General features: G+C 50.0%; 1 protein-coding gene across 1 annotated transcript; it reads right to left on the bottom strand.

Moving 5' to 3' along the window:
• Nucleotides 1-27,058, bottom strand: ANGPTL4 (angiopoietin like 4). The gene is made up of 7 exons (XM_081846289.1): nt 26,483-27,058; nt 22,640-22,750; nt 18,446-18,581; nt 6,747-6,860; nt 4,724-4,822; nt 2,286-2,561; nt 1-711 (listed from the first exon to the last, which is right to left on the bottom strand). The coding sequence occupies exons 1-7, from the start codon at nt 26,972-26,974 to the stop codon at nt 530-532; spliced, it is 1,410 nt and encodes a 469-aa protein (XP_081702415.1). The 5' UTR covers nt 26,975-27,058; the 3' UTR covers nt 1-529.
• Between the last annotated feature and the right edge of the window lie 562 nt (nt 27,059-27,620).

Below are 27,620 nucleotides of genomic sequence, written 5' to 3'. Positions count from 1 at the left end.
GGGCTTTGCAAAGCCCCCTCCTTCTATTTGGGACATTCCTCGTGAGACAAAGGCCTTCCAAATTTCGAGGCGTAAGGAAGTGGGTATAAAGACACGTGGGCGACAGCACAAATCTCTGCCGGAGCTAGCAAGAACCCCAATTTTATCACACGATGGCACTCAAGAAGACTGGATACCCAAGATCTCATCAACAGTGGCCTTCAAGCTAACACCAGGCCCCCAAGATGCTGAAACTGCAATTTCTTGCCAACGCCCAACTTGCTCACGAAATGAATCCCGATGCCGGTTCCTTTCCCACCCACCCAAGCGGTCCCCTGTGCCGCTCTTCCCAACGCGAAGACGACAGTCGTTGCTTTGCCCCCCCTCCCACCCCAACACTAAGTCTTGCAAAAGGAAGGCTTTCAACTGGAAGCCGATAGAGACACCCCACAAATCGTCCCAGACAGGAGCGACGGGCTGCAGCTGTATTTCGGCGACAGGCAGGAATACGAAGGGCCACCCAGACTCTCTCCTGCGACCTCCTGGAAATTTAGGACGGCAGGCCCATCTCCGCAGGCCGGATCTTCATAGTGGTGGACTTCAGAGGGTAATAGCGTCCTCTCCAAGTCTTCCAAAAGATGCCTTGCTTTCTCTCATGCCTCTGGCGCGGGATGGAGCGGAAGTATTTTCCGTTCAGGTTCACGTGGCCACAACTGCTGAACCACCAGCCTCCTTTGGAACAAAAACAAAGAGCAAGAGCAGGCATCAGCCAAAGGCCTTTCCACAGAACAATGGATTTCATTACTTGGGAAATGCTTCAAAAATGGCAGTTCTTGAGCTCCAATCCTGAGCAGCACTGCGGCACGAGAGTACGTCCCAATGAACACAGTGGGGTTTGCTTGCAAACATGCTTAGGTGTATCTGAAGATGTGTGCATGCACACAAAACCTAATACAGTGGTACCTCGCAAGACGAATGCCTCGCAAGACGAAAAACGCGCAGGACGAAAGAGTTTTCCGTTTTTTGAGTCGTTCCGCAAGACAAATTTCCCTATGGGCTTGCTTTGCAAGACGAAACGTCTTGCGAGTTTTGAGAGTTTGTTTCCTTTTTCTTAAAGCCACTAAGCCGTTAATAGCCACTAAGCTGTTAATAGCCGCTAAGCCGCTAATAGCCGTGCTTCACAAGACGAAAAAACCGCAAGACGAAGAGACTCGCGGAACGGATTAATTTCGTCTTGCGAGGCACCACTGTACCGGTAACAAACTTAGTTGGTCTCTAAGGTGCAACTGGAAGGAATTTTTTTATTTTGTTTCGGCTATGCTTAGGTTTGTGCGGCTAAAAGGATTTGGTACTCGGAGTGCGATGGCATGAATCTGATTAGAAGCATAGGGTGACGGCAATCAAAATTTGCATGTATATTTAAATCTGTATGTAATTAAATTTTTGGAAAACCTTTATAAATAAAATGAAAGGAAGGAAGTAATCGAGAGTCCTTTTTGTTGGGGATAATTCAAGAGGGAAATTCCCAGGTGTCAAAAAGGACTATTTATGTATGCTGCAAGGGACGCGGGTGGCGCTGTGGGTTAAACCACAGAGCCTAGGACTTGCCGATCAGAAGGTCGGCAGTTCGAATTAGGTCCAGAGACTCTGGGGTTGCGGCACTCATCTCGCTTTACTGGCCGAGGGAGCCGGCGTACAGCTTCCGGGTCATGTGGCCAGCAGGACTAAGCCATTTCTGGTGAACCAGAGCAGCGCACGGAAATGCCGTTTACCTTCCCGCTGGAGTGGTACCTATTTATCTACTTGCACTTTGACATGCTTTCGAACTGCTAGGTTGGCAGGAGCCGGGACAGAGCAACGGGAGCTCACCCCGTTGCGGGGATTCGAACCGAATGGTTTAGTTCATTTTAAATATGCAGGGATGTATGGTGTGCAAAATGAACCACAGAAAGATAAAACCTTTAAATAAAATAAAGGATATAATTAAGAGTCTTTTTAGTTGGGGATAGTGCAGACAGAAATTCCCAGGTGTCAAAAAGGGTTATGGAAAGAGAAGAAGGGAAGTCTTTGATATTTTAAGGCAGGCATAGGCAAACTCGGCCCTCCAGAAGTTTTGGGACTACAACTCCCATCATCCCTGACCACTGGTCCTGTTAGCTAAGGATGATGGGAGTTGTAGTCCCAAAACATCTGGAGGGCTGAGTTTGCCTATGCTTGTTTTAAGGTGGTTTAAATGGATATTTTAAAATGTTGAAGATTGAATAAATATTATTATAGAAAAGGAAAAAATAAAAATCAGGACTGACCTGAGAGGTGTTTGGCACAGTTGGCATCCCCCTTGAGGTCATGGTCCTGATCCCGCGTGGAAAAGGGCAGCTGTGGGAAGTCGCCCATGGCGTTCTCCAGCTGCCCGAGAATAGGCCCCAGGAGACTGAGTGTGTAAGCCGTGTCCTCTCCGCCCAGGCTGAAAAGGAACTGGATCCTCTCCGAGCTGCCCTCCCAGTCCTGAAGTTCGATCGAGAGGTGGAACCGCCCATCTTTCGTGATCTGGTGGACCTTTTCCAAGCCCAGCCAAAAGTCGCCTGAAAGAGAACGGCCAAAGAAAGAAACAAACGAATAAATAAATAAATATCCTGTCAGGGCCCACCAGCAGAAGATATCAATCAATCAATCAATCAATCAATCAATCAATCTTCATTCCGGTCCAGAGACCCAACAAATTGTTACAAAGCAATACACAATTCAGACAGTCTACCTCCAGGTTAAACAAGCATTTTGTTCAGAATATAGGGAGCATTGGTTCTTGCAGCCACCGATAAAAACTTTGCCACTGCTAATGTTCTAGCGTTTGCCCGGTCTTCCAATAGGAACCTGACATAGCGAGCCTCTGATTTTCCCGGGAAAGGTACCAGCAAGTGTAGTATCAGTTCAGCCCTGGCTTGCTCATATTTTGCACAGTGCAACAAAATATGTTTTATAGAATGGATGTCTTGAGCGCACGAGCAAAGTCTGTCCTGGTAGGGAACTCCTCTCAACCTGTCATCCAACACTGCAGAAGGAAAGACGTTTAATCTGGCTTTGGTGAAAAGCCTTCGATAATTTGGTACTGTCAGGTTTTTAATGTAAGGTGTTAACTTAAAGACATGCCCATATTGTACTCCTACTGCCAGCGGACTACAGACTGCGTGTGATCGAGATCGCAAGTCACTGTGTGTATTATCCCATAATCTTTGCTTTAACGTCTTTAGGGCGCCTTCATAACCCAGTTGGGGGTGTGACAGACCAATAGAGATGGCTTTTCTAGCCATGGTTTTCTGCCATTTGCTGACAAATTCGTCATTGGTCAGGTGTTGGTACAAACCCTTCCCTAAACCAAACACTGAAATCCTGATGTGCAGAAGATATACAGCTGTACCTCGAAAGGCAAACGGAATCCATTCTGGAAGTCCGTTCAACTTCCAAAACGTTTGGAAACCAAGGTTCGGCTTCCAATTAGCTGCAGGAAGTTCCTGCAGCCAATCGGAAGCCGCGCTGGACTTTCGGGTTCCAAGGAACGTTCGCAAACCAGGTTTCCAGGTTTGCGGCGTTCGGGAGCCAAAACGTCCGAGTTCCGGGGTGTTTGGGATCCAAGGTACGGCCCTACACAGGAGACAGGTCTCGACCTCTAGGAGCTTACAATGTCACTTCAGATTATGGGTTCGGAGAAAAGCAAATTAGCCATTAGAGGGCGGGATCTGGGACCCAGCGCCACTCGGGGATGAGACTCCCTGGCCCTAATTTTTCAGCCTACCCTACCTCACAGGGCTGTTGCGTGACACTTACGGCGCTCAGTGATAACACGTGTAAAAGCGATTACACTTGTCAAAGTTAACGAGAGACCTATCCACTCAAAGCTGACAAAAAGGCATCGCTCATATACTCTGTAAAGTTTTACTGTTTCTCTCACCCACCCCTTCTCCTTCTCTATTTTCCTTCCTCCTCATGAGGAACATGTCTCACACTAATAATAATAATAATATTTTTATTATCTATACCCCCCCACCCATCTGGCTGGGTTGACTGTGACTGACATGTAAAAAATGCTCAACGATCTGAAAATAGACACCGAAAGTGTTGCCCGTGGCGCCCCTGACCATCCTTCAAGACACCCCAGGGTGCCACGGCAAAACGGTTGCAAACCACTGATTCTAACCAATCAGTTTGAGAAACAGAAATGCATTAAAAAACAAAATCCAGCGTGTGACGAAGTCTTTCCTTTTGCGGTGCACTGCAGTGCAAGTGTTTTTTCAGAGCCCTGATCCTACACATGTAAAAAGTAAAGGGACCCCTGACCATTAGGTCCAGTCATGGACGACTCTGGGGTTGTGGTGCTCATCTCGCTTTATTGGCCGAGGGAGCCGGCGTACAGCTTCCGGGTCATGTGGCCAGCAGGACTAAGCCGCTTCTGGTGAACCAGAGCAGCACACAGAAACGCCGTTTACCTTCCCGCCAGAGTGGTACCTATTTATCTACTTGCACTTTGATGTGCTTTCGAACTGCTAGGTGAGCAGGAGCAGGGACTGAGCAACGGGAGTTCACCCCATCGCGGGGATTCGAACCGCCAACATTCTGATCGGCAAGCCCTAGGCTCTGTGGTTTAACCCACAGCGCCACCCGCTTCCCTATATCCTACGCATGAGCAGGTAGCAATTTTAAAAAATCAAAAAATAATAAAAGGAGGGGGGAGCAAGAAGCAGAAACCTACCGCTCATATTCCCAAATCCATTTTTATAGGCTTCCCACAGCTGGTCAAAATCAACAGAACCATCCAGCCGTCTCTGAATCACCGTCCAGCCTCCACCATCTGCAAAATAAAAAGGAGGGGAAATTTCAGTCAGCCTGCAGACATCTGGCTTGTGCCCCCTGCCTGCCTCACCCCACCAAAACACACCCACCGGTGTGTTGCTTTGATCTGTAAGTTTTTCCATATGATTTTTGTGTGTGCAACATGTTTTAGTACCTTGAACAAACACACACACACACACACACACACACAGAGTAAACTAGGACTGGGGGGGGGGAGAGAGAGGCCCTGTAGCTGCAAAAACGTTTCGCCTCCCTGTTTGAGAAACGCAGGGAAACAGAGTCACGGCCTTCGCAACCCAAGCAAAGCTCTACCCTTACCCTTCCAGATCAATCTTTTTTTTTTAAAAAAAATACATTTTTATTAGTATTACACAAATAAATATATAAACATATTTCATTTACATAACTTACACATATTTATATCCACTCCCCAAATCATACAGAAAAAAACCACCTTGGACTCCCCTCCACCCCTTTGGTAAGTATCAAATAAATTCCATAGTCACGTATTTTATTTTTAGTCTTACATAGTGGCCCCTTACTGTTAGAGTTATTCCAACCCCGCCAGTGCCATCTACAAATTGGTTCCAATATACTTCCAATATTTATTCCAATTGTCATGAAATTTCTGTTCATCTTGGTCCCTTATTCTTCCTGTTATTCTAGCAATAGAATACCCTTCCAGATCAATCAGTGATTTCTAGGATCAGGTGATACCTGAACCCAAAGACATCCAACCAGCAAACTGGCAGGAATGGGCCATAGAATCATAAAATTGGAGAGTTGGAAGTCAAACTCTCTGCAATTCAGGAATCTTTTGTCCAACGTGCGACTCAAACCCACAAGCATGAGATGAAGAGTCTCACATTCCACAAATGACTTAGCTCAGGATTTCGATTTGTCAACTTCAGTTTCTCATTTTCCCAATCTGAAATTCGCTCCTTCGGTTTTGCAATTTCTTTCTTTTTCATTGGCATCTGAGTGCAATTCCCCCCCGATACAGCCAGGGGTCAGCAAACTTTTTCAGCAGGGGGCTGGTCCACTGTCCCTCAGACTTTGTGGGGGGCCAGACTATATTTTAGGGGGGGGGGGAATGAACGAATTCCTATGCCCCACAAATAACCCAGAGGTGCATTCTAAATAAAAACACACATTCTACTCATGTAAAAACACCAGGCAGGCCCCACAAATAACCCAGAGGTGCATTTTAAATCAAAGGACACATTCTACTCATGTAAAAACATGCTGATTTCTGGACCGTCCGCGGGCCAGATTGAGAAGGCGATTGGGCTGGATCCAGCCCCTGGGCCTTAGTTTGCCTTCTCACATACAGACATTTGTATGCAACTTTGCCTGATAAATGCATATTTTTTTGCAGGGCAATTTTCCTAAAGCGACACACTGTGTGTATGTGTGTGTGTGTGTGTGTGTGTGTTATTTTCACTCACATATGCATTCCCATGCACACTTCTACCCAAGCACGTTAATTTTTGGACACAATACTTGGCTGGAGAATTGCACTAGAAAACTCAGAACAGGGCAGGTTTTCAGAGGGCTGTGTTACGGTTCACAGGCTGTTTTGTCAAATGAGAACCAGGTTAAAAAGGTAAAGGGACCCCTGGACCATTAGGTCCAGTTGTGGCCGACTCTGGGATTGCGGCACTCATCTCGCTTTACTGGCTGAGGGAGCCGGCGTACAGCTTCCGGGTCATGTGGCCAGCATGACTAAGCCGCTTCTGGCGAACCAGAGCAGCGCACGGAAACGCCGTTTACCTTCCCGCCGGAGCGGTACCTATTTATCTACTTGCACTTGGACGTCCTTTCGAACTGCTACGTTGGCAGGAGGAGAACCAGGTTAAGAAAACCTTAAATGCAAACTGTATCAAATTTCTCTCCCGCTTTTATAAACCCCACATTTTTACCTGGAGTCATGTCACAGAAGACTTCAAAGACCTGGGAGCCAGGGGGCTGGATCTGGAAGACACCGCTGGTTTGTTCCCCTTCCAGAAACAGCTGGTGACAGCTTGCTGGGAGCTCTGCCAAATGAAGAAGCGAAAGCTATTTTAGCATCCTAGAACAAGCATTGATTTGATCGGCCTTATTAAAGTTTTGCCATGAATACTGATTATTAACTCCAAGACCACATAACACCAGTCCTGAAAGACCTACATTGGCTCCCAGGATGTTTCCGGGCACAATTCAAAGTGTTGGTGCTGACCTTAAAAGCCCTAAACGGCCTCGGTCCAGTAGACCTGAAGGAGCTTCTCCACCTCCATCGTCCAGCCCAGACACTGAGGTCCAGCTCCGAGGGCCTTCTGGTGGTTCCCTCACTGTGAGAAGCCAAGTTACAGGGAACCAGGCAGAGGGCCTTCTCGGTGGTGGCGCCTGCACTGTGGAATGCAGCCCTGTTTAGGGAAGGATTTAATATTTGATGAATTATAGTATTTTAATATTTTGCTGGAAGCCACCCAGAGCAGCTGGGGAAACCCAGGCGGATAGGCGAGGTATAAACAATATATTATTATTATTATTATTATTATTATTATTATTATTATTATTAAATTGCACAGCTATTTTCTTCCTCCTGCTTTGACCATGTTATTATGAGGAAGTTTGTGAGTTTACTGAAAATAATCTACGGGGTTTATCCAATATTAGTCAGCGCTGTAATTAACAGGCACGACTTGCTTGGGGTGCCCAGAGTCAGATCGGTGTGTGTGTGTGTGTGTGTGTGTGTGTGTGTTTTACAACTGAATTAATTAATTACTATTCCCAGCAACTTCAGTGGCTCTGCTCCACAGTTGACGTAGCTGCAGACAGCCCACCATGCGCAATACTTTTATTTAATTAAAGTCAATCATAATTTTCAGGACGATTTGCACAGATGTATTTATGGAACATTGCACAAGACACTGTTTGGTGGTCTTACAGACTTAAAACAAAACAACAAGCCAACAAGCCAAGGTCAAACTACAGGACTGAAAAAAAGGATTTAAGATCATTCACTTGCACAACATTTTTACAGTGGACTCCTACTCAGAAGTAAGCCCTACTGAATCCAACAGCACCCTCTATTTTCTTATTCCAAATTTCTGTTTTAAAACTATCTATAATGTGGTTTTCGGAAAATCCTTGAAGATCGTGGCCACTGGTCCCATCACCTCCTGGCAAATAGAAGGGGAAGAAATGGAGGCAGTGAGAGATTTTACTTTCTTGGGCTCCATGATCACTGCAGATGGTGAGAGAAGCCACGAAATTAAAAGATGCCTGCTTCTTGGGAGAAAAGCAATGACAAACCTGGACAGCATCTTAAAAAGCAGAGACATCACCTTGCCAACAAAGGCCCGTATAGTTAAAGCTATTGTTTTCCCAGTAGTGATGTATGGAAGTGAGAGCTGGACCATAAAGAAGGCTGATGGCCGAAGAATGGCTGCTTTTGAATTCTGGTGCTGGAGGAAACTCTTGAGAGTCCCATGGACTGCAAGAAGATCAAACCTCTCCATTCTGAAGGAAATCAGCCCTGAGTGCTCACTGGAAGGACAGATCCTGAAGCTGAGGCTCCAAGACTTTGGCCACCTCAGGAGAAGAGAAGACTCCCTGGAAAAGACCCTGATGTTGGGAAAGATGGAGGGTGCAAAGAGAAGGGGACGACAGAGGACGAGATGATGGGACAGTGTTCTCGAAGCTACCAACATGAGTTTGACCAAACTGTGGGAGGCAGTGGAAGACAGGGGTGCCTGGCGTGCTTTGGTCCATGGGGGTCACGAAGAGGCGGACACGACTAAACGACTGAACAACAACAACAATGTGGTTTTGCCATCTCTCGCATTCCTGCGTTACTGTGTTTTATAGATTGCAAAATGTGAAGCGGTTTAGAAGTGCTCCTCAATAAATAAAGCCCTAACCGCTGGCTGTGTTGAGGGTCACAGATGTTCGCCATGCCTTCAGGCAAAAAGGTCCACTGGTAGACTATTAACTTGCAGATGAATCCAATGTTTAAAAAGGGGGAGGAAAGAGGAATCGAGAGCAGGCAGCAACCGCAACAGGACCCTGCGGGATCCGGCCACCACGTGAACACGGAACGCCACTCGGACTTTGCCCAAGCTACCCTCAGCCAAATGTCAGCCTGACATTAACAACTGCAGAGCCGAAGTTGCAGACAGCAGCTGGCAGACAGCAAAAGCGTGGAGGGGGAACTATGTTGCCAAAGTTTATCCCTCCTAAGAGAAGCCACAGCTGAATCCTGTCGGAAGCTACTCCCCATGCAGCTTGGAATTCTGATTTGCTACGCTTGCAGCTACATAGTAAAGGGGAGAGAAACACTCTGCACATGCTCAGGGGCGGCCATGATGTCATGTCACAAGGCTTGGGTCTTACTGCCGTGATTATTAAAAAGGAGCCCTGACCATTAGGTCCAGTCATGGCCGACTCTGGGGTTGCGGCGCTCATCCCGCTTTATTGGCCGAGGGAGCCGGCGTACAGCTTCCGAGTCATGTGGCCAGCAGGACTAAGCCGCTTCTGGCGAACCAGAGCAGCACACGGATACGACGTTTACCTTCCTGCCAGAGTGGTACCTATTTATCTACTTGCATATGACGTGCTTTCGAACTGCTAGGTTGGCAGGAACAGGGAATGAGCAACGGGAACTCACCCTGTCGCAGGGATTCAAACCGCGACTTTCTGATCAGCAAGTCCTAGGCTCTGTGGTTTAACCCACAGCGCCACCCACGTCCCCGTCGTGTCCATTCTTCGGGGTCTCTTCCAACTCTAGAATTCTAGGGTTCCTTCTCTCTGCGCCACCCCTGAGCTGTGCCAAGCGCTGAGCCCCTGGCAGGTGGCTGGACTCTGCCCATCTGCCAGCGAGTCAGGGTTTCGATAGCCCCGTGTCAAAAGTCCAGTTGGGAGAGGCATCAGGCACGCGAGGAGGCGAAGGGCAGAGATGTGGCAGGGCGCGAGGGGACTTTGCTCTGGCTAAAAACAGCTGCAGGGGGGGAGGACGTCCCTCCCCGCTCTCCCAAAGACAAAGGAAGTCTCTGTCCAGGCAAAAGGCGCTGCATCTTCTGGGCTCAGCAGGCCCCCCCTGGGACCCTCTCCTGCCTCGGATAAATTTAGCTGGGATTCTCAAAACAGATGCCAGCAGCAGGAGATCAGGAAGAGGGCGGGATCCCAGGTTGGAGAGGGAGTTCCTGCGAGTAAACATGAACTTTCCCCCAGTTTCTCAGCGGGGAGGGAGGCGCGCATTAATGCATTAATGCCGGGAAGGATGCTTGCATCAGACAGCCAGGCGGAGACGTTAGCCGTACCACGTTGGATATTGGAAACGGCTTCTCCGTCCTGCAGAGAAAGGCCGTGGGGTGGAATCACGGGGTGCAGGAAGGAGAGAAGGGGTAAGCCTTCGAAAAAGACGCCCCGTTCAGTGGCAGAGGCTTTGCAGAGCCCAGCCAATACAAAATCACGTCGCTAGTTCTCAAGAAACGAACCAGACGCCCGCAGCTTTGCCATTTGGCTTTTACAGTTGTTGTTTTTTATATGAAAGCGGGGGGAAATGCAGAGGAACAGATTATGGCAAAAACACGTCCAGAAAGCTGTAGAACAGCCCCTTTTCCCTCCCATCCCATAGAACAGCGTATTTCCATGTTGTCTCCTTCGTGCAAACTTGTGGGGCATGAGTTAGGTCAGGGGTCAGCAAACTTTTTCAGCAGGGGGCCAGTCCACTGTCCCTCAGAGCTTGTGGGGGGCCGGACTATATTTGGGTGGGGGGGAAATGAACGAATTCCTATGCCCCACAAATAACCCAGAGATGCATTTTAAATAAAAGCACACATTCTACTCATGTAAAAACACACTGATTCCCGGACCGTCCGCGGGCTGGATTTAGAAGGCGATTGGGCCAGATCCGGCCCCCAGGCCTTGGTTTAAGGCAAGCATCCCCAACATTTGGTCCTCCAGATGTTTTGGACTACAATTCCCAGCATCCCTGACAACTGGTCCTGTTAGCTAAGGATCATGGGAGTTGTAGGCCAAAACATCTGGAGGGCCGCAGGTTGGGGGTGCCTAGTTTAGGGGTTTAAAGGTCGGCACCAACACTTTGAATTGTGCTCGGAAACGTACTGGGAGCCAATGTAGGTCTTTCAAGACCGGTGTTATGTGACCTCGGCGGCCGCTCCCAGTCCCCAGTCTAGCTGCCGCATTCTGGATTAGTTGCAGTTTCTGGGTCACCCTCAGAGGGAGCCCCACATAGAGCGCACTGCAGTAGTCCAAGCATGGAAAGGCGACGGCATGGCTAAGCCTCGTGCGACGCTGCACGTTTCCAGCGGAGGCGAGATGCGAAGCAGCAATTTCCCAAGCATCCTACCACATTCCCGTGAGTCACGGCTAGCGTTGAGTCACAGGCTCTCCGGGTAGCGGGCAGGCGTGGTTTTTTTTTTTTGCAGGCTGACCGCAGCACATTCCAGGAAAAAGCCTCTGACACAAAGCCATCTCTCTCGCAGCCGCAGATATTAGATCAGCATGTGCAGAGGGGGTGCGGGAGCGAGAGCTAAGTAGGGGAAAGGGCATCTCAGCCTGGGAACTGCCGGAAAAAGACTGCAGCCCTCAAGGAAAGGCTTTCAACTTTCACCCATTTCCCCCCACCTCCCTTCCCCCCCCCCCAGCTCAGGACACAACATCGCACATGGCCGTAATAAGCTGGTCTTTCCGCTCTTTGCAAAAGCCCCCAACAGACAGCATAACAGCTGCCATTGGGGCCTTTCTCCTGGGCTCCCCAAGGAGAATCGCCCTGGAGCGTGGAGGGAAATTCAACAGGTGCATCTTTGAGACGGAAGACACACCAGGCAAGATATCCCAGGGTGTGGGGAGACCCCCTCTGGGGCATATGCCCTCTGCTGAAGCCCTTGTAGCTCAGTGTCAGAGTTTTTATTAGTACAGTGGTGCCCCGCAAGACGAACGCCTCGCAAGACGGAAAACCCGCTAGACGAAAGGGTTTTCCGTTTTGGAGGCGCTTCGCAAAACGAATTTCCCTATGGACTTGCTTCGCAAGACGAAAATGTCTTGCGAGTTCCTGCGGGTTTTTCCCCCTCCCCCCCTTTTCCTAAACCGCTAAGCCGCTTAACAGCTGATCCGCTAAAAGCCGCTAAACCGCTAATAGCGCTAATCCGCTAAGCTGTCAATGGGCTTGCTTCGCAAGATGAAAAAACCACTATACGAAGAGCCTCACGGAACGGATTAATTTCGTCTTGCGAGGCACCACTGTATTAGTTTTTATTAGTATGGACTGTCTCACCAGAATGGTGCATGCTCTGGTTATCTCCCGCTTGGACTACTGCAATGCGCTCTCTGTGGGGCTACCTTTGAAGGTGACCCGGAAACTGCAACTAATCCAGAATGCGGCAGCTAGACTGGGGAATGGGAGCGGCCGCCGAGACCATATAACACAGGTCTTGAAAGACCTACACTGGCTCCCAATATGTTTCCGAGCACAATTCAAAGTGTTGGTGCTGACCTTCAAAGCCCTAATGGCCTCGGCCCAGTAGACCTGAAGGAGCGTCTCCACCCCCATCGTTCTGCCCGGACACTGAGGTCCAGCTCCGAGGGCCTTCTGGCGGTTCCCTCCCTGCAAGAAGTGAGGTTACAGGGAACCAGGCAGAGGGCCTTCTCGGTGGTGGCATCCATCCTATGGAACGCCTTCCCATCCGGAAATAAACAGCTATCTGACGTTTAGAAGACATTTGAGAGTGTGGCTTGTCTGTCAAGATACCTGATAATGTTTGCTCTTCCCCCCAGCTTGGCCAGATTAGGCCTTTCTTTTGAAATTGCAGTTATCTAGTTCCTGAAAACATTGTCCCAGACTTCCCCTATTCATGGGCAAAGGATGCGCATTTCACTGGGTTTGTAAGTGAAAAGCACTATTGGGAAAGGTGTCCCCACCCCCAAGATATTCCCTTTTACAGTAGAGGAAATATTTAGCGCATGAGTAGGCAGCCGAAGGCCCGGGGGCCAGATCCGGCCCAATCGCCTTCTAAATCCGGCCCGCGGACGGTCCAGAAATCAGCGTGTTTTTACATGAGTAGAATGTGTGCTTTTATTTAAAATGCATCTCTGGGTTATTTGTGGGGCGTAGGAATTCGTTGATTTTTTTCTTCAAAATATAGTCCAGCCCCCCCACAAGGTCTGAGGGACAGTGGACCGGCCCCCTGCTGAAAAAGTTTGCCAAGCCCTGATTTAGAGTCTTTCGGGAGAGCCAAGGTGGCCTGGGGATTGTTCTGCGTCCTCTGTTTTTCTCAGGGAATGCTTCCTAATTTTGAAGGGGTAAAGGACTTGCTTTCTGTGGAATGGGCGCCCCTTAACATTTCTGGTAACAATTGACTATGGGGCTGATCCTGGATGGACCAGTGCTCGGTCCCTGGCTAAGGCAGCTCCCTCTGTTCCTAGCAGAAGAAGATGGAAATGAAAGATTACCGTATTTTTCGCTCTATAAGACGCACCAGGCCACAAGACGCACCTAGTTTTTGGAGGAGGAAAACAAGAAAAAAAATATTCTGAATCTCAGAAGCCAGAACAGCGAGAGGGATCGCTGCGCAGCGAAAGCAGCGATCCCTCTTGCTGTTCTGGCTTCTGGGATAGCTGCACAGCCTGCATTCACTCCATAAGACGCACACACATTTCCCCTTACTTTTTAGGAGGGGAAAAGTGAGTCTTCTAGAGCAAAAAATACAGTAATTCTGGGGACACTGGACGGTGGCAGAACGGCCCTCTGGACCCTTGAAAGCAACTCCCAGCGAAACTACTCCAGCAGCAAAGAGACAAGCCCAGCCTTGCTCAGCCTCTGAGGTTTCCACCGCCCTGGTACAGCCAAATTATTTTGGAATCCCAGCACCACAGGGGGAGCGCTGCCTTTCCCCTAGTTGGAGGGATGCCAGCCCAAGTGTGCGCCACGGTATTTTCTCCCCCCACCACTTCCTGCCCCAGACTCTCTCTCCCCCCGTCTCTCTTTCTTCCTCAATTAACCTCGTCGCTCCTGGGAATGCCTTGCGAAGATTTCACCTCTCGCACACTTGGCTGAGAGCCAGAGCGAGCGAGCGAGAGACAGGCCTGGTTGGGAGCTGAACGAGGCCGGCTCGAATCTCCCAGCTCGAATTCCCCATAGCGGGTGTCGCGAATGCTCCAACACAGCCGCGACCCACGTAGAGCGCCGTGTCGAAGCAGAGAGAGGCACATCGGAACAGGGAACCGCTGGCACCTCCAATGTCTGGGGCTACAAAAGCCCCATTGTCCAACGCAGTGGTTCTCAACCTGTGGGTGCCCAGATTTTGTTGGACTACAACTCCCATCGTCCCTGAGCTCTGGCCTTGCTAGCTAGCAGTGATGGGAGTTGTAGTCCAACAAACATCTGGGGACCCACAGGTTGAGAAAGGCTGGGACTCCAATGGCTTGGGGCTGATGGGAACTGGGAGCCCCCTTGATATTGAGGGATGATTTTCAATCATCGTGGGAAAGGGAGGTCATTAACGAGGTTCAATCCTGTGGATTGTCTCACCTTTACTTTGAGTCTATGACGTACAATCAAGCTAGAGATGTGATCTCCCGCAGACTGAGTGATATTGCCAGACAAGAGCCCAGGTAAAACCTGGGATGTTCCTAGGGGACCAGATTTATCGGACCATACCAGCCCCCTACCTTGCAGAAATCCACTACAGTGGTGCCCCGCAAGACGAACGCCTCGCAAGACGGAAAACACGCTAGACGAAAGGGTTTTCCGTTTTGGAGGCGCTTCGCAAGACGAATTTCCCTATGGGCTTGCTTCGCAAGACGACAGCCCATAGGGAAATCTCCGGGACAGTGGGGAAGCGCAGCTCGTCTTCCCCGCTGTCCTCGGACCTCCTCTGAAGCCTGGCGGCGGGGCGGGGACACCTCCTCCCGCCGCCGGGCTTCGGAAGGATGCCCCGATGCCGGGCGGCGAGGCGGGAACGCCTCCCCCCACCGCCCGGCATCGGAACGATGTCCCAAAGCCGAGCGGCGGGGCGGGAAAGTCTCCCCCCGCCGCCCGGCATCGGAACGATGCCCCGATGCCGGGCGGCGAGGCGGGAACGCCTCCCCCCGCCGCCCGGCATCGGAACGATGTCCCGAAGCCGAGCGGCGGGGCGGGAAAGTCTCCCCCCGCCGCCCGGCATCGGAACGATGTCCCGAAGCCGAGCGGCGGGGCGGGAACGCCTCCCCCCGCCGCCCGGCTTCGGGGCGGGAAAGCCTCCCCCCGCCGCCCGGCTTCGGGGCAGGAAAGCCTCCCCCCGCCGCCCGGCTTCGGGGCATCGTCCCGATGCCGGGCGGCGGGGCAGGAACGCCTCCCCCCGCCGCCTGGCTTCGGGGCATCGTCCCGATGCCGGGCGGCGGGGCGAGAAAGCCTCCCCCCGCCGCCTGGCATTGGAACGATGTCCCGAAGCCGGGCGGCGGGGCCGCGAAGCCTGGGCGCGCTGGCAACTCTCCGCAAGGAGCGCTCCCGCTGCTTGCGGAGAGGTCCGCGAAGCCTGTCCTGGACCTCTTCTGAAGGCAGGCGGGGGGCAAAAGTCTTTGTCCCCCCTGCTTGCCTTCCCAGGGGCTTTTAAATCGCCCGGACAGCGGAGAAGTCCTCCGCTGTCCCGGGCGATTTTAAAATGCCGCCCGCCAGAAGAGGTCGGGGGAAGGCGGTTTCCATAGGAACGCATTAATTGATTTTCAATGCATTCCTATGGAAAACCGTGCATCGCAAGACGAAAAACTCGCAAGACGAAGAGACTTGCGGAACGAATTAATTTCGTCTTGCGAGGCACCACTGTATTTGGAATACCACAGACTTCTTACAGCAGCTAGATTAAATGTCCTTGACTCTGCGATATTGTGGGGAAGGTACAGGGGAGTACCATACGCCCAGAGAACCTGTCATTGTGCTATTGGTGTGGTTGAGTCCACCGAACACATTCTCTTGACTTGCCCTTCTTATGCAGAGCTTAGACAAAACTTTATAGACCCACTCCTATGTCAACTTAGCTTCCTACCCAGAGAAAACCAGGTTTTACACTTGCTGAATAATGTCACTAGAGCTATACCTTTCTTGGTGGCCAAATTTCTTTTTTTAGCCTTTAAGCGTCGCAAGACCATAATTGACTGTATTGACATGGGGCTATCTGTTTAGCCCTTTTAGTGTTGGCTAAGCTCTAAAATCTCCCTGGATGTTTTAACTGTGTATTGACAAATGTATTTGTATTTTTTTTCTGACTGACGGTTGAATAAAAAGGTTGATTGATTGAATATCCCAGTGGCCACAAGCTCCCTATCTCTGTTTTCCCCACTTCTATTGAGAACAGGCATTCCTTCTTCAGAGCAGGGGAGATGCCTCTTCTTAGATCAGGGATGGAATCATAGAATTGTAGCGCTGGAAGGGACCCTGAAGGTCATCCATTCCAACCCCCCTTGCACCAACTATAAAATTGGAGAAATCGAGAGAGATATAGCCGCACCAGCAGCATATCTCTTCTTTCTCGTATCCAAAAATGCAAGAAAGGCCTTTACACTCGCCAGAAGCTGGGCTCTGCCCTCGCCGGTCCTAGAAGGATTCTTTTAAAAAGTCCCATATGCTCAGAAACTTTGCGCCTGTTCATTGGGGGAGATAGGAAGCCCAGAGCGCTTGTTCTTTAGATGTCCCTTTTAGGAAGAGGCACGTAGCGAGACCATTGAGGTGAGGCTCACTGACCTCCCGGAAAAGCAAAAATTTGACCTTTTCCTGTTAGGCAAAGATCATAAGACGACCCGGATGGTCGCTGGATTCTGTGTAGGCACAGACCATCCCCCGACCCAAACTAGTTCGTTAAGAAAATCCCCAAACTCGGTTCCATGGGTAACGCTGGGTCATCTCCCTGTGGTAGTTTATCTTCAAGTTTTAAGTGTCTATTCGCTCATCGCATTTATAAATTTTAAATTTATTGTTGTACGCTGTTTTAATTGTTTGTTTTCCTTCTGTGACTGTCTCCGACCATAATAAATTACAGTGGTGTCCCGCAAGACGAACCCCTCGCAACACGGAAAACCCACTAGACGAAAGGGTTTTCCGTTTTGGAGGCGCTTCCCAAACGAATTTCCCTATGGGCTTGCTTCGCAAGACGAAAATGTCTTGCGAGTTCCTGCGGGTTTTTTTGCTCCCCCCCCTTTTCCTAAGCCGCTAAACTGCTTATCAGCTGATCCGCTGATAAGCCACTTAACAGCTGATCCGCTAAAAGCCGCTAAACCGCTAATAGCGCTAATCTGTCAATGGGCTTGCTTCGCAAGACGAAAAAACCGCTATACGAAGAGCCTCACGGAACGGATTAATTTCGTCTTGCGAGGCACCACTGTATCTATCTCTTCCAACCCCCTGCAATTCAGGAATCCTGCCTACAGCTATCCCTGGGTAGGCTTGAACCACCAACCTAAAGCATCCAGGACACATGGCCATCCAACCTCTGCTTAAAAAGGGGGATGGGAAAGGCCTGTATCCTTACAGATGTTGCATCAATGGTAAATGAACCTACCCAGACTCTGCGTTCATCACCTGAGGCCCTCCTTCGTGTGCCTCCTCTGTGAGATGTCCAGAGGGAGGCAACGCAAGAACAGGGCCTTTTCTGCAGTGGCTCCCCGTTTGTGGAAAGCTCTCCCCAGGGAAGTTTGCCTGGCGCCTTCATTATACACCATTAAGCACCATTCAAAATGGTTCCTCTATAACCAGGCTGATTGACACCCAACGCCCTTTTAAAATGTGAGGATATTGGGTTACTCTTGTTTTACATATTTTGTGTTTTTGTCTTGTGATTTTATGCCGTGACCGCCCTGAGACGGCTTGGAGCAAGTTTCTGTAATGTGTATAGCACAACATTTTCGCAAGGCTGGTATTAATTAAGCTACAGTGGTGTGTTATCCAATTTCCACAGAACCCAGAATTGCTGCTCAAGATGTACTGTATTTTTCCATCTATAAGACGCCCCCATGTACAAGACGGCCCCTATTTCGGAGGACTCAGATTTAAGAAAATGGGGGGAAGATGTATCCGTGTATAAGACACCCGCTAATTTTTGACATTATTTTTTAGTGGGGGAAACCGAGTCTTATACACGTAAAAATACGGTATTTGCGAAGAGGCGCTGCAGAGATTTGTTCCACTTAGAAAAGCACTACTGTAATTGTCCACACACAGCCACGGGGAATGAAGGCACTCTTGCTTGTAAAAAAGGTAAAGGTAAAGGGGCCCCTGACCATTAGGTCCAGTCATGGCCGATTCTGGGGTTGTGGCACTCATCTTGCTTTACTGGCCGAGGGAGCCGGTGTACAGCTTCCGGGTCATGTGGCCAGCATGACTAAGCCGCTTCTGGCGAACCAGAGCAGCGCAAGGAAACGCCGTTTAGCTTCCCGCCGGAGTGGTACCTATTTATCTACTTGCACTATGACGTGCTTTTGAACTGCAGCCGGAGGCCCCATTAGCTAAAGTGGCGCTTCAGGTTAAGAAGAGTCTCAGGTTAAGAATGGACCTCCGGAACGAATTAAGTACTTAACCCGAGGTACCACTGCAAAGGGATTCTGCCCCCTGCCATCAGCTATGTGTGGGGCAAGGTGTGGGACTCACTCGTCATCGCCAGAGACTTTGGCCAGGGACTTTGGCTGTGGTTGCCGGACCGGTCCACACTTCGCTGAACGCTGGCCTTCCATTTTGGACCCTGCGTTTCGTTCTCTCGGACGTGGAAAGGAATCAGCATGTTGACCTGTGGGTTGGGAGAGGGCGGAAGGGAGAGAGAATGAGAGGGAACCTTCCAGTGCGCAAGTGGAAAGTGAAGAAGCCTTTTCTTTTGGGAAATTATGGGCACAGAACTACCTAAATTGTGTACAAATCTAACAGATTGAGGCTGAATCCTGACAAGACAGAAGGACTGTTTGGGGGGGGACAGGGGGCAGGCAGGTGTGGAGGACTCCCTGGTCCTGAATGGGGTAACTGTGCCCCTGAAGGACCAGGTGCGCAGCCTGGGAGTCATTTTGGACTCACAGCTGTCCATGGAGGCACAGGTCAAATCTGTATCCAGGGCAGCTGTTTACCAGCTCCATCTGGTACGCAGGATGAGACCCTGCCTGCCTGCGGTCTGTCTCGCCAGAGTGGTACATGCTCTGGTTATCTCCCGCTTGGACTACTGCAATGCGCTCTACGTGGGGCTACCTTTGAAGGTGACCCGGAAACTACAACTAATCCAGAATGCGGCAGCTAGACTGGTGACTGGGAGCGGCCGCCGAGACCATATAACACCGGTCTTGAAAGACCTACATTGGCTCCCAGTACGTTTCCAAGCACAATTCAAAGTGTTGGTGCTGACCTTTAAAGCCCTAAATGGCCTCGGTCCAGTATATCTGAAGGAGCGTCTCCTCCCCCATCGTTCTGCCCGGACACTGAGGTCCAGCTCCGAGGGCCTTCTGGCGGTTCCCTCACTGCGAGAGGCCAAGTTGCAGGGAACCAGGCAGAGGGCCTTCTCGGTGGTGGCGCCCGCCCTGTGGAATGCCCTCCCATCGGATGTCAAGGCGATGGACAACTACCTGACATTCAGAAGACATCTGAAGGCAGCCCTGTTCAGGGAAGTTTTTAATATGTGACATTTTAGTGTATTTTTTATCTCTGTTGGAAGCCGCCCAGAGTGGCTGGGGAAACCCAGCCAGATGGGCGGGGTACAAATAATAAATTATTATTATTATTATTATTCATGTTTGCTACTACAGTGGCAAGAATGTTACTTGCCCCAAAAGTTGAAAGAACCAGAAGACCCAGCAAAGGAAGAACGGATACAAAAACTTACGAAATAAGCACAAACGGCGAAACTTACCAGAAGTATAAGAAATCGAGATAACAAACTTTATAAAAGAATGGGAATGGGTTCATTGAATATTTACAGATCAATTGTAAACTGATAAGAACATAAGCAGGATTAATGTAATAACCTGCAGTTTTATAAGAGATTTAGAGCAGATAAATAAACGAGAAAGTTAAATGAACGTGGATATGCAGAAGATATAAAAAATAAATTTAAGGAACTGCAGAAAGAGGGGGAAGGACGCCAAAATTTGGAAATGTTAAATTGATTGTAAAACTAATGACATGTATGAGTTTGAAAAGTATAAATAAAAAACAAGAAAGAAAAGGAAAGAAAAGGAAAGGAAGAGAAGGGAAGGTAGAAACTGCGTCCTTATATCAAGCGAGCTTTTGGCAATGGAACTGGCAAGTTATCTGCCAGACACAGTGTCAGATTTACGTACAAGCTAAACAAGCTACAGCTTGGGGCCCCATTCTCTTGGGCCCCCCCAAAAATATAAATGAAAAAAACTGGATGTACATTTCCAAAATATAAGATAAAAAACAAATAAGATAAAACCTACAAACAGCAACAGTGTTTTGTGTTGTGTAGGCTCCTAGGATATAAGTCATGGGCCCCACGTGCTAGCCTGCTCCCTAAAATATCACTGGTTTGCTCATTTCTATATACAGGGTGCCTACATTCTGCATGGGACGCAAGTGGCCCTGTGGGTTAAACCACAGAGCCTAGGACTTGCTGATCAGAAGGTCGGTGGTTCGAATCCCCGCAATGGGGTGAGCTCCCGTTGCTCGGTCCCTGCTCCTGCCAACCTAGCAGTTCGAAAGTCCTTTACTTTTATACCGGAGATAAACTACTGGAGGAAAGCTTTTCTGATCTGGGGACCCCGTGGCGGAGCTTTTCCATCACACAGGAACAGATCCTCTATGCTCCAAATAAATAAACCATCTCACACGTGTGTTTTTCTTGAACTGCGTCCAACTTAAGAGGAGCCTTGGGCAACACAATTGAAAGAGCAACAACTAAGAAATACTCTCACCCATTAGACACTTTTTTGTGCATGGCCCAGCATGACCAATTTGAACAGACCTACACATTGCTTCCTATGCAATCCACCTACCAGATGTGGGGGACTCCCTGGTCCTGAATGGGGTAACTGTGCCCCTGAAGGACCAGGTGCGCAGCCTGGGAGTCATTTTGGACTCTCAGCTGTTCATGGAGGCGCAGGTCAATTCTGTGTCCAGGGCGGCTGTTTACCAGCTCCATCTGGTATGCAGAATGAGACCCTCCCTGCCCGCAGACTGCCTCGCCAGAGTGGTGCATGCTCTGGTTATCTCCCACTTGGACTACTGCCATGCGCTCTACGTGGGGCTACCTTTGAAGGTGACCCGGAAACTGCAATTAATCCAGAATGTGGCTGCCAGACTGGGGACTGGGAGCGGCTGCCGAGACCATATAACACCGGTCCTAAAAGGACTACATTGGTTCCCAGTATGTTTCCAAGCGCCATTCAAAGTGTTGGTGCTGACCTTTAAAGCCCTCAACGGCCTCGGCCCAGTATACCTGAAGGAGCGTCTCCACCCCGGACACCGGGGTCCAGCTCCGAGGGCCTTCTGGCAGTTCCCTCACTGCAAGAAGCAGGAACCAGGCAGAGGGCCTTCTCAGTAGTGGCCCCCGCCCTGTAGAACACCCTTCCATCAGATGTCAAGGAGATAAGTAACTTTAGAGGACATCTGAAGCTAACCCTGTATAGGGATGTTTTAAATGTTTCATGCTTTAGTGTGCTTTTTTGTTTGTTGGGAGCTGCCCAGAGTGGCTGGGGCACAAATAATAAAAATATTAGTAGTAGTATCTATAATCACTACATGGATGATGCTAGACTAACTGGGAAGAAGCAGTTTAGCAGATTAGTCTGAATTATGTTGGTATCAAGAACCATCCTTTTATCCTAAACCTTTCCCATATTTGATACTGCCATTATCACAGCACTTAAATGTGCAAAGAGTACTTTTAAGCGTTAGAAAAATGCCTCTCTCAGGTATGCCTGACAATGCACTTGTCAGTTTTAAAAGCTTTTGTTTATTTGCCCAGGTATTTTAGATTTTAGATTAGCTGGTTGCATTACTTTATTCCTCTTAAATTTATCATGCCTTATGCTATAATGAGAGATTTTAGCAGTGAGAGATTTTACTTTCTTGGGCTCCATGATCACTGCAGATGGTGACAGCAGCCACGAAATTAAAAGACGCCTGCTTCTTGGGAGAAAAGCGATGACAAACCTAGACAGCATCAAAAAAACCAGAGACATCACCTTGCCAACAAAGGTCTGTATAGTTAAACCTCTGGTTTTCCCAGTAGTGATGTATGGAAGTGAGAGCAGGACCATAAAGAAGGCTGATTGCTGGAGAATGAATGCTTTTGAATTCTGGTGCTGGAGGAGACTCTTGAGAGTCCCACGGACTGCAAGAAGAACAAACCTCTCCATTCTGAAGGAAATTAGCCCTGAGTGCTCACTGGAAGGACAGATCCTGAAGCTGAGACACCAAGACTTTGGCCACCTCCTGAGAAGAGAAGACTCCCTAGAAAAGACCCTGATGTTGGGAAAGATGGAGGGCACAAGGAGAAGGGGACGACAGAGGACGAGATGGTGCGACAGTGTTCTCGAAGCTACCAGCATGAGTTTGACCAAACTGCGGGAGGCAGTGGAAGACAGGAGTGCCTGGCGTGCTCTGGTCCATGGGGTCACAAAGAGTCGGATACGACTAAACGAGTAAACAACAACATGCTATAATGTTCATTTAAAAATATACATACATTCTGCTGTGGAATCCAGCAGAATTATCTGTGGAGATAAAGAGCGGTTTATATTTCCCCACCCTCCCCTCCCAAATAATGAATTCAGTCTGCAGGAAAGTGCTTTTAGGCATGTGCAAAGTGTGTCTCTGAACCAGAATTTCAACTGTAGGTCATACCTTGCTCTGGAGACTTTTGATCTGCAGGTTCTGTTTGTCCATTCTGTACTGCTGTTGCTTAATCTTATGAAACAGCTCCTCAATCTTCAGGTTCTGACGACTCATCAAATTCTGAAATTTCGAAACAAAGGCACACATTCAGCAGACTGGCCCTGGCCGTCAGGCGCTGTCCATTCAGAGAAGAAGAAGAAGAAGAGTTTGGATTTGATATCCCGCGTTTCAGTCCCTTTAAGGAGTCTCAAAGCGGCTCACAATCTCCTTTCCCTTCCTCCCCCACAACAAACACTCTGTGAGGTGAGTGGGGCTGAGGGACTTCAGAGAAGTGTGACTGGCCCAAAGTCACCCAGCAGCTGCAGGTGGAGGAGCGGGGAAGCGAACCTGGTTAACTAGATTACGAGTCCACCGCTCTTAACCACTACACCACACTGGCTCTAAGAAGGGAATAGGAAAATGAACCATCTAACATTAAGAATGACCCCCTCCCTGCCTGTTCATGGCTTTCAATCAATCAATCAAACCTTTATTGCATTAGCATACAGCCATAGCAGGATAAAATAATAATAATATTATTTTTTTTAATCATGGCTTTAAATGAGTTGGATGGGGGGGGGGCTGCAGACTCATTATGGGCCAGAGTCCTTCTGCTATAGGGCATCTCTATAAATTAAGCAGGTAGATAAATACAGTACAGTGGTACCTCGGGTTAAGAACTTAATTCGTTCTGGATGTCCATTCTTAACCTGAAACTGGTCTTAACCTGAGGTACCACTTTAGCTAATGGGGCCTCCCGCTGCCGCCGGAACACAATTTCTGTTCTCATCCTGAAGCAAAGTTCTTAACCTGAGGTACTATTTCTGGGTTAGCGGAGTCTGTAACCTGAAGCGTATGTAACCCGAGGTACCACTGTATTGTTGTTGTTGTTGCTGTTGTTAATTTCATTTCTATACTTTTATATTTTAAAGGAAAAACCCTCAAAGTGGTTTAGGTAAAGGTAAAGAAATCGTGTTCCGGTGGTGCAGCGGCAGCAGGAGGCCCCATTAGCTAAAGTGGTGCTTCAGGTTAAGAACAGTTTCAGGTTAAGTACGGACCTGTGGAAGGAATTAAGTATGTAACCAGAGGTACCACTGTATTAAACTCCATGGGGGGGGGGGAATGGCACCTAGACATACAGTTATGGGGACCACAACCAAGGTTTAAGATAGATATATCTAGCTATATACACATGTGAGTTTCTAGCAGTGCCTTGCAGAAGTTATCCAACTCATATTAGCCTCAGTCAACATGGCCAACGGTCAAGGATGACAGTGGAAGCCCAGGAATGCCCCACACCTCTGAGTTTGACACACACTGCAGTTTCGAAATCGGCAGCTGCTTCGCTCTCACAACAACCTTGCAAAGCGGGTTACTCGCCATCGCTAGAGGACAGCTTGTCTCGTAGAAGTGCCTGGAACCAATGAAAGCTCTGAAGCCTCTCCCCCCCGCCCCCGGCAAATTAAGGCTCCACACTTGAAATGTCACTTTTGGCTTTGTTTGCAGAACAACGGGGAGCACCCGGTTTCTCTGGGAATTCTTAGCCCATCCCTCTCAAGGCCAATCAATATTTAGTGCTCGTATCAATAGGGCATTGTGAACAAAAGCATGGGCAGATGCACGCTCTGTTTGAAAGGCAACCAGCATTGAAATAAACCTTGGAACCTCCCGTGGGTACGCTTACATTTTAGCTTGCTTGACTTAATAAACCACCTTTGCAAACGGCCAGCGTTTGGCTCGCGAGCCACACTCGGATTTTCTTTGTTGCAATTGCAAACGGAGCAACTTGATAAAGGATATAGACTCATATTCCTTGGATAACAAGTAAATTACTACGTGTTTTATAAATTATTGAAGTGGAGCCTAAGGATGTGTGATTGCAACAATGGCATATTCCTCCCAGGCTTACCCGTGCCTCAGTTTCCCTCCTCTTTCTCCATTGTCTCCCCTTAAAGGTAAAGGGACCTCTGACCAGTAGGTCCTGTTGTGACCGACTCTGGGGTTGCGGCGCTCATCTCGCTTAACTGGCGGAGGGAGCCGGCGTACAGCTTCCGGGTCATGTGGCCAGCATGACAAAGCCGCTTCTGGCGAACCAGAGCAGCGCATGGAAATGCCGTTTACCCTCCCACCTGAGCGGTACCTATTTATCTACTTGCACTGCATGCTTTCAAACTGCTAGGTTGGCAGGAGCAGGGACCGAGCAACGGGAGCTCACCCCGTCATTGCGGGGATTCAAACCGCCGACCTTCTGATCGGCAAGTCCTAGGCTCTGTGGTTTAACCCACAGCGCCACCCCGCATCCCTTTGTCTCCCCTTAGCCACATATTAAGATCTTAAGGTTCCCGGATTGCATATACTTTTCTCCTTCTCCCTCTGTCACGTTTTTGTTCTTCCTCGATCAAGCTTTATATTGCATGCTGCTGGGAAGAGAGATCTATCATGCACTCACTAATGCACTGATTGATTGATTGATTGATTGATTGATTAATAAGCGATACTAATCCAAATGATGCTAATAGAGAAAACCCAGCATAGGTAAAAAATCATTATGAACGGGAAACTTTCTTAAGGGAGAGGAAACCCAGAGGATAGATAGCACCCTTCTTTTGCAACAGACTCTCAGCTCTCCAACCTCTTGCCAGTTCCCTAAAGCGGTAGTTTTCAGCCAGTGTGTCATAACACCCTGGGGTGCCTTAAATGATGGTCTAGTGTGCTGTGGGCAACACTGGGCTCCATCCCTCTTTCCTTCACTCCCTCCTCTGATGCCCTCTCATGTCTCTGCCTTCCCAAGGCTTGCACAGCTTTGTGTTGCAGCAGCCCTGGCTACAAGCTCCGCAGGCGAGTGGTTCCTCCGGGGCAGGCCAGGGGGTGCTTCCCAGGCCCCTGTGGGGCAGTGTGAGGAAGAACCTCTCTTTGGGGCAGGGGGGACAGCTCAGAGACCAGGGAGGCAGCAGCGGCTGACCAGAGGACTCCCAAGGAGAAGGGAGAGGAGAGCAGGCTGGAGGAACACATCACAACTTAGGAGGGTGTTCGAAAAAGGGTGAGAAGCTGCCAGCTCTGCAGGCAAGGGGGGGCACATAACTGGGCTCCCGAGCCCCACAGGGGTGCCGCAGAAAGAAAGCAGTTGGCCAAGGGAGCCACAGACTCAGAAAGGTTGAAAACCTCTGCCCTAAGGAAATACTGTCCTATCTCAAGCTTTGCTAACCTGGTGCCCTCCGGGCTATTGTATCTGGGCTATTGTTGTGCAAAGAGGCACTTATGCCAATTTATGGGGCACCCCAGTTCTCTCTCTGCATGACCCATTCATTTTATTAATCAAACGGTTTACATTTCACAGCCCTTCCCACCGCTTGGGAAAAGTCTCAACAAACGATTCCGTAAGGTACCCGAAAGGTGTCAAGGAAGCATTGGAGGCTAGATAAAGCTCATAAAATTTGAAAGCCAAGACCAAAAGCCGGGTTTACCTCTCCTCTCCACTCAATCTCTATTTCCTAGAGGGCAGCTACCTCCATCCTTCAGGGGGGCGACCCCGGGTAACTTTTTGACAGTGTTTTTTTTTACTGGGGGTACTCAAAGGAACCTTTTAATTTAGAAGAAAAGCACTGGTTAAAAGTGTGGCGGTTACTGCAAGAACTTCGTGGGTGAGTTCCAGCACCTTCTTTTCGATAGGAAAAGGACTGTGGACAGGTAAGGGCTCCCAGGTAAAGGGCACCTCTGAGCGTGTGCAGAGTGCTTTTGCTCCAGCCCCTTTCGGGTTCACAATGCCTCTTCTGTCCGCTCCCTTTCCCTCTGGGGCAGCACCCCGGGACTCACCTGCAGGGCGCCCAGCTCCGCCGCTTGTCCGCTCCCTCGGGGGCTGCCGCTGGCGTTCTCGGCGCCCACCTGGCGCAGCAGCTGCCCGTCGAGGCGCCCCAGGCGCTCCCGCACCGCCTCCTCGTGCGCCGCCAGGTCGCCGGCCAGCGCGCCGAGCCGGCTGGAGAGGTCGTCCAGGCGCCCGTCGAGGAGGCGCTGCGCTCGCCCCAGCTGCTGCCGCTGCTCGTCGGCGGAGCGCTGGAGGCTGCCGAGCGAGGCGTTGTGCGCGCTCAGGCGGCCGCCCATCTCGCGCAGCTGCCCGCGGGTGCGCTCGACGTGCTCCCGCAAGCCGTGGCCCAGCTGCAGGAGCCCGTGCGCCAAGACGTTCACCTCGTCCCAGGAGGCTGCCTTGAAGGCGCGCTCCTTGCTGGAAGAACCGGCAGGAGGAGGAGGAGGAGGAGCGGCGGCCGCCAGCCCCGCCGCGCTCAGCACCAGCAGCGCCCACGAACGCATCGCCCCAGCAGACAATGAACTTGGTTAGAGCGCAGCGCGCAACAGTCGCCACCTCGCCAAGAGCGCACGGTTTGGAGAGGCTGCGCCGGACGCGCCCCCTTTTATAGACGCCGCCCCGCCGCCCGCGCGCACATGGCCTCGGCAGCTTCGCTTTGCGCCCCCCCCCGTCCCTGCCCTCCAGTCCCGGCGCTCCTCCTTTCTTTCGCAGAAAGACGGATCCTGGGAGACGGGAGCGCAGGGTGGGGCCCGGAAGCGCTGGCAGCTTCCCAGAGCCCTTGTTATCGCATGGCTGCTAACTTGTCACGTTGGGCAAGTTTGTTTTTTTCCGAGGAACGGACAGAACTATCTTTCCGCGTGGCGGAGAGGATTTTGTGTTTCTTTCGGTCGCCGCGACCCACGCGCAGCAGCGCCGGGTTACCAAACAGGACTTCAACATAATATTGATTTGATCTTGAAATCGGTTTGTTAAAATTGTGGGTTGGTAAAATCCGAAACGTATTTGGAGATAAATTGCAAGTGGGGCCCTTGAGATTCCGACTGCCTAGGGACCTCCACTGGGCTTAATCCGGCACTGACGCCAAGGCATTCTAGAACCAAGGGTGCCAACTTGAATAAAATATGGGGGGCATGTAAGTTGCACCCCGCA

Source organism: Podarcis erhardii (assembly GCF_964252035.2).
Source record: "Podarcis erhardii genome assembly, chromosome: 18".
NCBI lineage: Eukaryota > Metazoa > Chordata > Lepidosauria > Squamata > Lacertidae > Podarcis > Podarcis erhardii.
Note: the sequence above shows the minus strand (reverse complement) of the source record. Positions and strands in the feature narration are given on the sequence as shown.

Bases quoted from the DNA above. Each gene is read 5' to 3' on its own strand.
- ANGPTL4 (XM_081846289.1), bottom strand. From the start codon at position 26,974: ATGCGTTCGTGGGCGCTGCTGGTGCTGAGCGCGGCGGGGCTGGCGGCC. The intron at 22,751-26,482 runs GTGAGTCCCGGG...TCGAAATTTCAG, and splicing joins CGGAGCTGGGCGCCCTGCAG to AATTTGATGAGTCGTCAGAA. The intron at 6,861-18,445 runs GTGAGTCCCACA...TTCATTTGGCAG, and splicing joins AAAGTCTCTGGCGATGACGA to AGCTCCCAGCAAGCTGTCAC.